General features: G+C 43.0%; 1 protein-coding gene across 3 annotated transcripts in view; it reads right to left on the reverse strand.

Moving 5' to 3' along the window:
- Positions 1 to 4,628: 4,628 nt before the first annotated feature.
- Positions 4,629 to 13,312, reverse strand: part of LOC138850920 (ligand-gated ion channel 4-like) — a 46,986-nt gene continuing 38,302 nt past the window's right edge. For 2 of the 3 annotated variants that reach the window (XM_070082660.1, XM_070082659.1), the window contains exon 10: positions 4,629 to 5,654. In XM_070082660.1, coding sequence (XP_069938761.1) covers positions 4,641 to 5,654 — 1,014 coding nt within the window. In that variant the 3' untranslated portion in view covers positions 4,629 to 4,640. Of the gene's footprint in view, positions 5,655 to 6,976; positions 7,132 to 13,312 lie in introns of all 3 variants that reach the window. The other variant, XR_008406760.2, reaches the window with a different exon arrangement.

Genomic DNA, 13,312 nt, shown 5'->3' on the forward strand with positions numbered 1-13,312 from the left:
TGGTATGAGGGTAAATTCAGATAAATCCATGGTCATGGGGTTAGGAGCTTGGGCGGGTAGGGTTGATTGGGGTAGTGCAGTTGTGAGGAGGCAGGTGCATTCGTTAAAAATCTGCGGTCTTATTTATGCAGACGATCTACCTGTGGCACGCATGGAAAACTCGCTTAGGATGGTAGAAAGGATTCAGGGACGCTTGGGTGCATTGCGACCTTATCATTTGACCCTTGTGCAGCGTGCCATTGTTGTTAATATCTTACTGTATAGCAAAGTATGGCACGTGGCAGCCGTGTTCCCATTAACTGGGCCAGCAATAACGAACATACTTAGGAAGGTTTTTAAATTCTTGTGGGGTTCGAGCTGTGATTGGATTAAGAGGGATGTGGTAATGTTACCTGTAAGTAAGGGGGGGCTGGGATTGCTGGACTTAAAGCGGAGGGTCAAATGTGTCTTCATTAAAAGGGAGGTGATGAGGGAAAGTGTGGTGGGGGGGGTTTGGCCAGGATCCATAACAGATTGCAACGGATGTATACAGGAGTTGAGTTGCATGAGTGTGAAACTGTGTTGAGGGCTCTGGCGTGGGATCGAGAGCCAGCAAAGGTTAAAATAGGTAGGTTGTGTAGATTGTTAGCCGGGAGGGTTGTAGCGCCTGTAGAGGGAATTTTCCCCATGTATGCATGGGGAAGTATATGGAATAGGTTGAGTAGGATGAGGTTGCAACCTCGTGTTCGGGATGTAATGTATCGTTTTCTGCATGGCATTTTACCGTCGGGTGTGGTTCTACGGGATAGACGAGTCGTTGACGGGGGGGAGTGTGGGATATGTGGTGGGGAGGAGTCGGCTTTTCATGTAGTATATTTTTGTGATGGACTGAGGAGTGTCAAGGGGTGGTTAAATAGGGTGATAAATAGGATAGGAGGTAAAGGAATTTCTGTATTGAGAGCATTAAGTCTCGACGTGGGGGGTTGGGAGGAAAGTGTAATCAGAGCTGTGGGGTACATTATGGCAGATTATATCTATATAGTGTGGGGATTGCGGGGCAAACAGGTTACTGAGGTGAAGAGGAGGGTGTTAGCGTTAACGTTCTATAAAACGGTATGTAGAAATAAGGAAATTTATGGGAGGAGGTGGGTGAAGGATTTTTCAGAGGGATATAGGCAACTTACGTTACAGGTTTTATTAGACTTGTAATATACGAGGGAGGGGAGGGTATGATTGGAAAGTGATGCTGGGGTAGGGAAGTCAGGGGTGAAAATAGGGTTGCCTCCCTGGTAATGGATAACAAAAGTTTTGCGAGAGTGTTGGATGAGTGATGCATGAGTGAATAATATGTGGACCACGGGTGCTAGCACCTGTGGAGCTGGCCAGTTTTTGTGTGACTGGACTTTATACTTATTATACATATTGTGTGTGGTAATATTGATTTACGGTAATGACATTGTAATTTGGAGATTTGCTATAATAATTGCATGTATTTGCTCCAACTTGTTTTTCTAGGTGCCTTGCACTGCATAGTGTTGATGCTGTGATCATGCACGGTGTCCAGAGATATGATGTGATATGTTTGTATTAATGTCTGTGCATTATTGTTCGTCACTGGTGTTCTGCAATTCAGTTTTGTTTTGAGAGTAAAGAGGTTAATGCACGTCAGATAGTGTAATAAAGTTGGGCAACAGTGGTGTTATAGGTTTTTGTGGTTAGGTGCGTGCTAGGCACAGTCTTTATGTGTTACTTATGTCATGGTTATATTTTATGTTGTATTGTACTGTTGTCAATAGTACTATGTAATGTCCATATAAGCTGTATAGAGCTTGAATGTCATAGTTGAAGCTGTGTTATTGTTTTAACACTGGAATTGCATGTTTAAATGTGTAAAGGCTTACATGTGTTGGATTTTGAGACTAAGTTTATTCTTATGGTTTTGTAGTACTTTTGTATGTCTTTGTGACTTTTCTATATCACCATTGTTATGTAATACATATTGTTATGTAACTGAACCATTAGGACAATTACATAAATTAATGTTGGATCTTTGCTGTGTGACTTTAGATTAGGCAACATTCATTGTTTATAGTATGTTAGGTTGTAAATAGTGGGGTGGTTGGATAACCACGGAGGGGGGGGGTAATATGTCTGTATAATCTGTTCAGTGCAATGCATTGTATGGTCTGTAGTCGATCATTAAGTACCATTTCGAGGGATGTGTATATAAAAGTGTTGTTCATATCATGTAATTCTGTTGGGTAGCTCCAACAGGTTTGGGTTAAGTGATAGGATGAGGGAGCAGGGAGGGGGGGGGTGTACCCACACGGAGTTGTAAGTGTGGTGTGTAATATTAGCTGTAGGGAGGATTGTGTTAATTATCGACTTAAATGAGTTTTACATATTATATTTTGTAATGTCATGTTTTAAATAAAATATAAAAAAAAAAAAAAAATGAATGACGATGGGCAGGAGGCTCCCATACGTGGACGAAAAGGAGATGGTGGCCACGGTCGGCTTTGGAGTGAGGAGATTGAGGAGCCAGTGGTGGTGTCGAATCTGGAGCTGTCGTCTCTCGAGTCACCTGCATCGCCGGTGGTACAGCAGGCTTCCGGGGAAGACCAGGTGACGGTGGAAGTGGAGGACTTGGATGCGACAATAGCGTCTGTTTTGCATACCATGTTCTCATCTACGGATGTGGTCTCCCCGGCTGTGACGACGGCCAGTCCGGAGATCGTGTCTGTGGCGGTCGAGCAGCAGCAGAAGGAGGTTGTTGGTGCTGGTGGGGCTGGCGGGGACGTGGTGACCCCTCGTCAGAAGGCAGAGACGAAGGTGGTGGTGGAGGTACATCGTGTGGACGATCCGGTCACAAACATGGAGGAGGATGCTGGGACGAGGAAGAGGGCTGCAGCATTGTCGGACTCTGACGACGTCCTGACGCCGGCTCAACGAACAGGGAAGAAAGCATCGGTAGATGGGGAGGGGCGGTGTGCTAGTGGAGGTGAGCAGCGACAGCTGGTGGTGCCAGGTGGCACGGGTGTCGTGCGTGGAGAGCATGGCAAACGTGGCCCCCAGGGCCCAAGTGGGCATGCAAAAGTACAAGTGGGGCAGCGAGGGAGGAAACCTTAGCCAGGTGTGAGGGGGGGTTTAGACAGCAAATTGTGGAATGTTAGAATGGTTAGAGGTGTTGCTGCCTGCGCCTGTGTGCGCCTAAGGTACGCTGGTGCGGTTGAGGTGGCATGTGCTGCTGCTGTGTGTATGAATCTTGGACTATATGTTGTATGATAGTGGGTGGGGTCTGTATGGTGGAGGTTTGAGGAGCATTCTTATGTTCTATGTCAAGTATTAGGTATGTATTTTATACCTATGCATACACAATGTATAAAAACACTGGTAGTGTTACTTGTGCAGGACCTGCTGTTATGAGGCCTCTTGTATGCACAAGGACAGACCCTTTGTAATTACTTGAGGATATTTGTGAAATGGGTGTATATACATGTACTGTATCAATGTGTTACGATGTTGTATTCTTTTTCTTTACTGTATAATTTGTATGTTTGGTTGTGAATAGGTTTGGGTGGGACATGCAAGGGGGGGGGGGTTGAGGCTTCAAACACGTTTGTGTTGGTGATAATTTTTAGGGTAGGTGTCTTTCCTGTAGTGAAATAGTTATGTGTGCTACATGCCTTTTATGTTGTAGCAATGTAATGTTTGTTGTGATATATATATCATGTAATTCTGTTGAGTAGCTCCAACAGGTTTGGGTTAAGTGATAGGATGAGGGAGCAGGGAGGGGGGGGGGTGTACCCACACGGAGTTGTAAGTGTGGTGTGTAACATTAGCTGTAGGGAGGATTGTGTTAATTTATAGACTTAAATGAGTTTTACATATTATATTTTTGTAATGTCATGTTTTAAATAAAATATAAAAAAAAAAAAAAAAAAAATTATCAGGAAATTTTACACTAATATGTAATTTAAGATATACTGGCATATATTTTTGTTACTTAGGATATACTGGCATATCTCTGTTTAACACGCCCCATTTTTCCACCCATGCCAGGGATCGAATCACGAACACCAGCGTGTGAAGCAAGAGCGTTGCCTACCAGGCCACGGGCCATCTAGGAATGCTTTAATACCTAAAAACAGGAATTAAGACAGACGCTGCAGGCAGGCACTGGACAAACAGCCGGGCTGTGGCTCGTACGTTGGATTGCGTGCAGCCAGCAGCAACAGCCTGGTTGATCAGGCTCTGATGCACCAGGAGGCCTGGTCACAGACCGGGCCGCGGGGGCGTTGAGCCCTGGAACTCTCTCCAGGTAAACTGAGAAATATTTATCAGACACTTAGCAACTCTAAATTTATAATTATCGTCAAATTTGTTGATTTCGTTCCATTACTCAATTCGTCCTAGTGGGAAAGCTGAGCCGATGTATACAATTTATATTGGGAAGGCTAGGCCTATAAGGGAGGCCTACTTCATGGATCAAGAGCCTCTCTTCGGTGATTATTTTTGTAATTATTAGTAGTGGTAGTAGTAGATTATTGTAATAATTATTATTAGTAGTATTAGTATTATTATTAGTAGTAACACTATTACTACTGAGGTTAATTTTGAGACGCTGAATAAAACTCTGACACTCAGATATTTACAATTTATTATGAAAAATACAGATTTAATGAGGAGAGGAAAATGTGAAGATGTGGGAGTTTAGATGAAGAAGGAACAAGGCGGCCACCTCGAAGTGTAACACTGACTACCACTGCTACCTGCACTCTGGTGGGGGGTGGTAGTTGTGGTAGTAGTAACGGTGGTGCTGGTGGAGCATGTCTGGTGGTGATGATGGTTGTGGTCGAAAAAGTCTGGTGGTGGTAGTTGTAATGGTGCAGCAACACGTCTGGTGGTGGTAGTTGTGGTAATGGTGCAGCAACGTCTAGTGGTGATGGTAGAAGTGGTGGTGGAGCAACACGTCTGGTAGTTGTGGTGGTGATGGTGGAGTAACACGTCTGGTAGTGGTGGCAGTGGTGGTGGTGCAGCAACACGTCTGGTAGTGGTGTTGGTGGAGCAACACATCTGGTAGTGGTGATGGTGGAGCAACACGTCTGGTAGTGGTGGCGGTGCAGCAACACGTCTGGTAGTGGTGGCAGTGGTGATGGTGGAGCAACACATCTGATAGTGGTGATGGTGGAGCAACACATCTGGTAGTGGTGATGGTGGAGCAACACATCTGGTAGTGGTGATGGTGGAGCAACACATCTGGTAGTGGTGGTGGTGGAGCAACACATCTGGTAGTGGTGATGGTGGAGCAACACATCTGGTAGTGGTGATGGTGGAGCAACACGTCTGGTAGTGGTGATGATGGAGCAACACATCTGGTAGTGGTGATGGTGGAGCAACACATCTGGTAGTGGTGATGGTGGAGCAACACATCTGGTAGTGGTGATGGTGGAGCAACACATCTGGTAGTGGTGATGGTGGAGCAACACATCTGGTAGTGGTGATGGTGGAGCAACACGTCTGGTAGTGGTGGCAGCGGTGGTGCAGCGAGACGTCTGGTAGTGGTGGCAGCGGTGGTGCAGCGAGACGTCTGGTAGTGGTGGTGATGGTGGAGCAACACGCTTGGTTGTTGTGGTGGTGATAACAATCACTATCCTAGTCCCTCTCCCAGCGATCTGGAGAAGCAACATCAGTAGTCAAGCATCCTTATTTTAGGCATGTCAAAATGCAAACACCTTCACAATATTGATAGTTATGATCAATGAATGGTTATGTTACTTCTCGAAATCAAATATGATGGATATATACAGTCAGCACAGTTTGATTAACAGTCTTATTTAACCGTAATGAATGACTGGTTGGTCAGCTACAGTAAAAAATTCTGCTGTTGAGTATTGTGGTGCGATATTTAACTGGTAATTATTAGAATGATGGGTGAATTTTTATTCACCAATCATTTTTACTGTAGCTGACCAACCAGTCTTTCATTACGGTTAAATAAGTCTGTTAATCAAACTGTGTACTGACTGTATATATCCATCATAATTGATTTCGAGAAGTAACATAACACTTATTGATCATAATTGTCAATATTGTGAAGGTGATTGCATTTGACATTCTTAAAATAATAAAGTTAGTAATGTATAAATAAATGTACCTGGGAACATTATCGACAACTAACACACACCTGGTCAAACACGTCAAGAAATTAGAGAAAGTGCAAAGGTTTGCAACAAGACTAGTCCCAGAGCTAAAGGGTATGTCCTACAAGGAGAGGTTAAGGGAAATCAACCTGACGACACTGGAGGACAGGAAGGACATGATAACGACATAAAATACTGAGAGGAACTGACAAGATGGATAGGGAGAACGTTTCAGAGGTAAGACGCAGCAACAAGGGATCACAACTGGAAGTTGAAAACTCAGATGACTCGCAGGGATGTCAGGAAGTACTTCTTCAGTCATGGAGCTGTCAGGAAATGGAACAATTTGGAGAGGGATGTAATCGAGACTGGATCCATACATAGCTTAAAGAAGAGGTACTACAAGGCTCTTAGAGCAGGAAGAGAGTGGACCTAGTAGCAACCTGTGAAGAGGCGGGGGCCAGGAACTGCGTCTCGACCCCTGCAACCACAAACAGGTGAGTACACACACCTATTTTTCAGTATTGTAAACTGGTACATTAGTAAGACTCTCCTGCATCACCCTGATATATTATGTTGCTCAAAATGCGAAATTTATGAGAGGGGCAGCTGCAGCCGGCCCAATAAAGATAACTCTGGGATTTTATTTCACAAATGTGATAGAAATTTATAAAATACGTGAGGCTGTATGTAAGTGAATCACTTGCTGCCTGGACTGGCACTACATCTGCTGTTGCTACTAGTCATGTACTGCTGCTGCTGCTGCTGCTGCTGCTGCTTGCTAGTCATGTACATCAACGTTCTAGTTACTATTCCTGCTGCTAGTGACATAAATCTCTGTTCAGGCCACTAACCTGTGGGAGGTTGAAGAAGGTCAGCAGCAGCAGCAGGAGGCGGTGAAGAGACGTGGTCAGGGCCCGTGTGGGGAGGAGAGGAGGATAGAAGCAGAAGCAATGATGGTAAACAGCAGGAAGCAGGCCAGCAGGAACCTGTCGACCACCAGCGCCACCTATGACCACAGAGTAAACACGTGTTAGCTGCAGCAGACAATTTAAAGCTTATCAAGCAAACAAACCATGGTATGGATGGGGTTAGAACCCATGGCAAGTGAGTCGTAACACTCCAGGCCAGTGCTTGTCACATATACATCACCACTATTACCTGGAGTTTACCTGGAGAGAGTTTCGGGGGTCAACGCCCCCGCGGCCCGGTCTGTGACCAGGCCTCCTGGTGGATCAGCGCCTGATCAACCAGGCTGTTGCTGCTGGCTGCACGCAAACCAACGTACGAGCCACAGCCCGGCTAATCAGGAACTGACTTTAGGTGCTTGTCCAGTGCCAGCTTGAAGACTGCCAGGGGTCTGTTGGTAATCCCCCTTATGTGTGCTGGGAGGCAGTTGAACAGTCTCGGGCCCCTGACACTTATTGTATGGTCTCTTAACGTGCTAGTGACACCCCTGCTTTTCATTGGGGGGATGGTGCATCGTCTGCCAAGTCTTTTGCTTTCGTAATGAGTGATTTTCGTGAGCAAGTTCGGTACTAGTCCCTCTAGGATTTTCCAGGTGTATATAATCATGTATCTCTCCCTCCTGCGTTCCAGGGAATACAGGTTTAGGAACCTCAAGCGCTCCCAATAATTGAGGTGTTTTATCTCCGTTATGCGCGCCGTGAAAGTTCTCTGTACATTTTCTAGGTCGGCAATTTCACCTGCCTTGAAAGGTGCTGTTAGTGTGCAGCAATATTCCAGCCTAGATAGAACAAGTGACCTGAAGAGTGTCATCATGGGCTTGGCCTCCCTAGTTTTGAAGGTTCTCATTATCCATCCTGTCATTTTTCTAGCAGATGCGATTGATACAATGTTATGGTCCTTGAAGGTGAGATCCTCTGACATGATCACTCCCAGGTCTTTGACGTTGGTGTTTCGCTCTATTTTGTGGCCAGAATTTGTTTTGTACTCTGATGAAGATTTAATTTCCTCATGTTTACCATATCTGAGTAATTGAAATTTCTCATCGTTGAACTTCATATTGTTTTCTGCAGCCCACTGAAAGATTTGGTTGATGTCCGCCTGGAGCCTTGCAGTGTCTGCAATGGAAGACACTGTCATGCAGATTCGGGTGTCATCTGCAAAGGAAGACACGGTGCTGTGGCTGACATCCTTGTCTATGTCGGATATAAGGATGAGGAACAAGATGGGAGCGAGTACTGTGCCTTGTGGAACAGAGCTTTTCACCGTAGCTGCCTCGGACTTTACTCTGTTGACGACTACTCTCTGTGTTCTGTTAGTGAGGAAATTATAGATCCATCGACAGACTTTTCCTGTTATTCCTTTAGCACGCAGTCAATATTGTTCCACATTCATCCTAGCTTATAACTGAACACAAAAATCTGTCAAAAATTATTGAAAAACACACACTTGATATTATTTAGTGAAAGGAATGTGTGGGTAGGCCTGGCTGATAGCCTCATTCATAATAGGATCAGAAGAACGCGCCATTAAATCCCTTTCAGTCGTGTTTCAATCGTGTTCCCGGCCAGCAATGCTCTATTAAAAAAAAACGTTTTTCACTTACCCAAATACGAAAAAAATACAAAAAAAAAAAAATGACGGGTGGGGGGAATAAATCTGGCGGCCGCTGTGATATTATCTGCAATTCCTGTGGATAAATTGTGATGACAATATATAACTTCTCTAGGCTGACGGAACTGTGGCCAAATATGTATTTATATAATTCTCTGATAACAGTGCTTAGGCCTACAGGGGGAGGAGAACTGGGGAGGGGGAGGGAGGATAAGGAAGAAGCAGGAAGGATAAGGGGGAAGCAATGAGAGAGAGAGACAGACAGACTGACAGGAGAGAGGTAAGACAAAGGACAGAGATACGATAATGAGAAATAAATGAGATATAAATCAGAGACGAAAGATAAAGGTAAACAGGTTACATATACTGTTCCCTAACGTTGTTATAAGCGACCATCTTAGTGTCAACGCAGCGTTCGCGTCAGCAAGACGACTCCTCTGTTATGCTTAATAAACACAATATAGGGCTGGATACGGCGCAACACTCTCATAGTCCTATAAACCTTAACATAGAGTACGTAGATGCACTCTTGAACACTTTTATCACCCTCTAGGTACTCTTGAACACTTTTATCACTATCTAGGTACTCTTGAACACTTTTATCACCATCTAGGTACTCTTGAACACTTTTATCACTATCTAGGTACTCTTGAACACTTTTATCACCATCTAGGTACTCTTGAACACTTTTATCACTATCTAGGTACTCTTGAACACTTATCACCATCTAGGTACTCTTGAACACTTTTATCACCATCTAGGTACTCTTGAACACTTTTATCACTATCTAGGTACTCTTGAACACTTTTATCACTATCTAGGTACTCTTGAACACTTATCACCATCTAGGTACTCTTGAACACTTTTATCACCATCTAGGTACTCTTGAACACTTTTATCACCATCTAGGTACTCTTGAACACTTTTATCACCATCTAGGTACTCTTGAACACTTTTATCACCATCTAGGTACTCTTGAACACTTTTATCACCATCTAGGTACTCTTGAACACTTTTATCACTATCTAGGTACTCTTGAACACTTTTATCACTATCTAGGTACTCTTGAACACTTTTATCACCATCTAGGTACTCTTGAACACTTTTATCACTATCTAGGTACTCTTGAACACTTTTATCACCATCTAGGTACTCTTGAACACTTTTATCACCATCTAGGTACTCTTGAACACTTTTATCACTATCTAGGTACTCTTGAACACTTTTATCACTATCTAGGTACTCTTGAACACTTATCACCATCTAGGTACTCTTGAACACTTTTATCACCATCTAGGTACTCTTGAACACTTTTATCACCATCTAGGTACTCTTGAACACTTTTATCACCATCTAGGTACTCTTGAACACTTTTATCACTATCTAGGTACTCTTGAACACTTTTATCACTATCTAGGTACTCTTGAACACTTATCACCATCTAGGTACTCTTGAACACTTTTATCACCATCTAGGTACTCTTGAACACTTTTATCACCATCTAGGTACTCTTGAACACTTTTATCACTATCTAGGTACTCTTGAACACTTTTATCACTATCTAGGTACTCTTGAACACTTTTATCACCATCTAGGTACTCTTGAACACTTTTATCACTATCTAGGTACTCTTGAACACTTTTATCACCATCTAGGTACTCTTGAACACTTTTATCACCATCTAGGTACTCTTGAACACTTTTATCACTATCTAGGTACTCTTGAACACTTTTATCACCATCTAGGTACTCTTGAACACTTTTATCACTATCTAGGTACTCTTGAACACTTTTATCACCATCTAGGTACTCTTGAACACTTTTATCACCATCTAGGTACTCTTGAACACTTTTATCACTATCTAGGTACTCTTGAACACTTTTATCACCATCTAGGTACTCTTGAACACTTTTATCACCATCTAGGTACTCTTGAACACTTTTATCACTATCTAGGTACTCTTGAACACTTTTATCACCATCTAGGTACTCTTGAACACTTTTATCACCATCTAGGTACTCTTGAACACTTTTATCACCATCTAGGTACTCTTGAACACTTTTATCACTATCTAGGTACTCTTGAACACTTTTATCACTATCTAGGTACTCTTGAACACTTTTATCACCATCTAGGTACTCTTGAACACTTTTATCACTATCTAGGTACTCTTGAATACTTTTATCACTATCTAGGTACTCTTGAACACTTATCACCATCTAGGTACTCTTGAACACTTTTATCACCATCTAGGTACTCTTGAACACTTTTATCACCATATAGGTACTCTTGAATACTTTTATCACTATCTAGGTACTCTTGAACACTTTTATCACTATCTAGGTACTCTTGAACACTTTTATCACTATCTAGGTACTCTTGAACACTTTTATCACTATCTAGGTACTCTTGAACACTTTTATCACTATCTAGGTACTCTTGAACACTTTTATCACCATCTAGGTACTCTTGAACACTTTTATCACTATCTAGGTACTCTTGAACACTTTTATCACTATCTAGGTACTCTTGAACACTTTTATCACTATCTAGGTACTCTTGAACACTTTTATCACTATCTAGGTACTCTTGAACACTTTTATCACTATCTAGGTACTCTTGAATACTTTTATCACTATTTCATTGAAAAATTAAAAAAATATGTTCATGAAAGAGTTGGGAAATATGATGGCATGCAAGGCATGGAAATAAGTCACATTGACTTTTGTGGTTTATTATGGAGGGTGATTTACACATGTTACTATGTATGATAATTTGTATAATTGCATATATGTGTACCTGTACCTAAATCAACTTCCAGCAATGGCCAGACTCAAGCTGGAGACACTAAGCTAGCAGCACCACAACAACAGTACTGATGTTGAGTGAAGATTGCACTCACTGCTACGCTTCAGAATTATTTATAGTACTTGGGTTTGCACTGAAGGCTTTGGACAGGCACTTAAGTCAGTACCTGATCAGCCGGGGTGTGGTTGGTACGTAGGTTTACGTGCGGCCAGAAGTAACAGCCTGGTTGATCAGGCCTTGATCCACCATGAGGACTGGTCACAGACCGGGCCGCGGGGTCGTTGACCCCCGAAACCCTCTCCAGGTATCAACATCTCTCTCACCAGTGATAACTTTTCATGAGATGGGATCTTCCCACTACATACAAAGCAGAAAGTAACTAAGGCATTAATCCAATTCCTCGGAACAAGTAGCAAACATCACAGTATCTAAACACCATCAGTAACACAACATTTTCACCTGACAAGCGCGCAACAAGATATTACTGAGACAACACAATTCCCAGCCTAGTGGAAATGATGGTTATGTTTCCTTATACCTGCTGTCACTGTTCACCTAGCAGTAAGTAGGTACCTGGGTGTTAGACACCTTACACCTGCTGTCCCTGTTCACCTAGCAGCAAGCAGATACCTGGGCGTTAGCCCACTGTTGTGGGTAGCATCCTGGGGGTGGGAGTATATCTTAGATAGGGTTGGGCTTCGAAATGAACTGAGGCAGGATAACAGCTCTTAGCCTGTAAAATTGATCAGTGAGAAAGAAAACGGTTACTCCACATGACAACTGGTGCAGCCATCTTCAATTCAAATTCAAAGTTTATTCTCTATAAAGATTACAATGTTGAATTTACAGAATTTAGTTGTTGTGTGGTTTACATGTGGGAAGAACCTTTCGATAAGAACGAGACAAATCTCAACAGGAAGTTCGTGCAAGACTACACAGTAACCTTATTTATAGCCAGCAATATATGGAGGGTTGCAGATGGCGCTGGTGGGAATATTGCAACGCGAGGGGGTGAGAGATTTATAGCTACCTGTTATCTCTGCAGACACTAAATTCTCTCCCTGATATAGCCACGAGACCATGTCTGAATGGTCAGGGTGAAGTATTGTCTGATCCTCCATTGAGGTACAGGAACTGATGGAAAATGAGGGATGGGGACGAGGGGGAAGGAAGAACTGAAGGATAACAGTAAATGGTAAATATTTCATCACAGTAAATGATAAATATTTCATCACAGTAAATGATAAATATTTCATCACAGTAAATGATAAATATTTCATCACAGAGTGACCAATGGAATGATTTAAAAGACATAAGGGAGGAGGTAAATTGGGTTTTGTGTGGAAAGGGCTTCGACATGCAGCAGGCATGTGTGAGCGTGTTAGGAGTCAATGGAGACGAATGGTTTTTGGGACTTGACGAGCTGTTGGAGTGTAAGGTAATATTTTGTGAAGGGATTCTGGGAAACCGGTTAGCCGGACTTGAGTCCTGGAGGTGGGAAGTACAATGCCTGCACTTTAAAGGAGGGGTTTGAGATATTTGCTAATTGGAATAACATCTGAACTGTCGTATCTGAAAGCTTGTACGTGTGTATATATGCATGTGCATGTATGCATCCATATGTGTGTACTCACCTATTTGTACTCACCTATTTGTGGTTGCAGGGGTCGAGTCACAGCTCCTGGCCCCGCCTCTTCGCTGATTGCTACTAGGTCCTCTCTCTCCCTGCCCCATGAGCTCTATCATACCTCGCCTTAAAACTATGTATGGTTCCTGCCTCCACTACATCACTTTCTAGGCTA

Source organism: Cherax quadricarinatus, chromosome 7 (assembly GCF_038502225.1).
Source record: "Cherax quadricarinatus isolate ZL_2023a chromosome 7, ASM3850222v1, whole genome shotgun sequence".
Classification (NCBI taxonomy): domain Eukaryota; kingdom Metazoa; phylum Arthropoda; class Malacostraca; order Decapoda; family Parastacidae; genus Cherax; species Cherax quadricarinatus.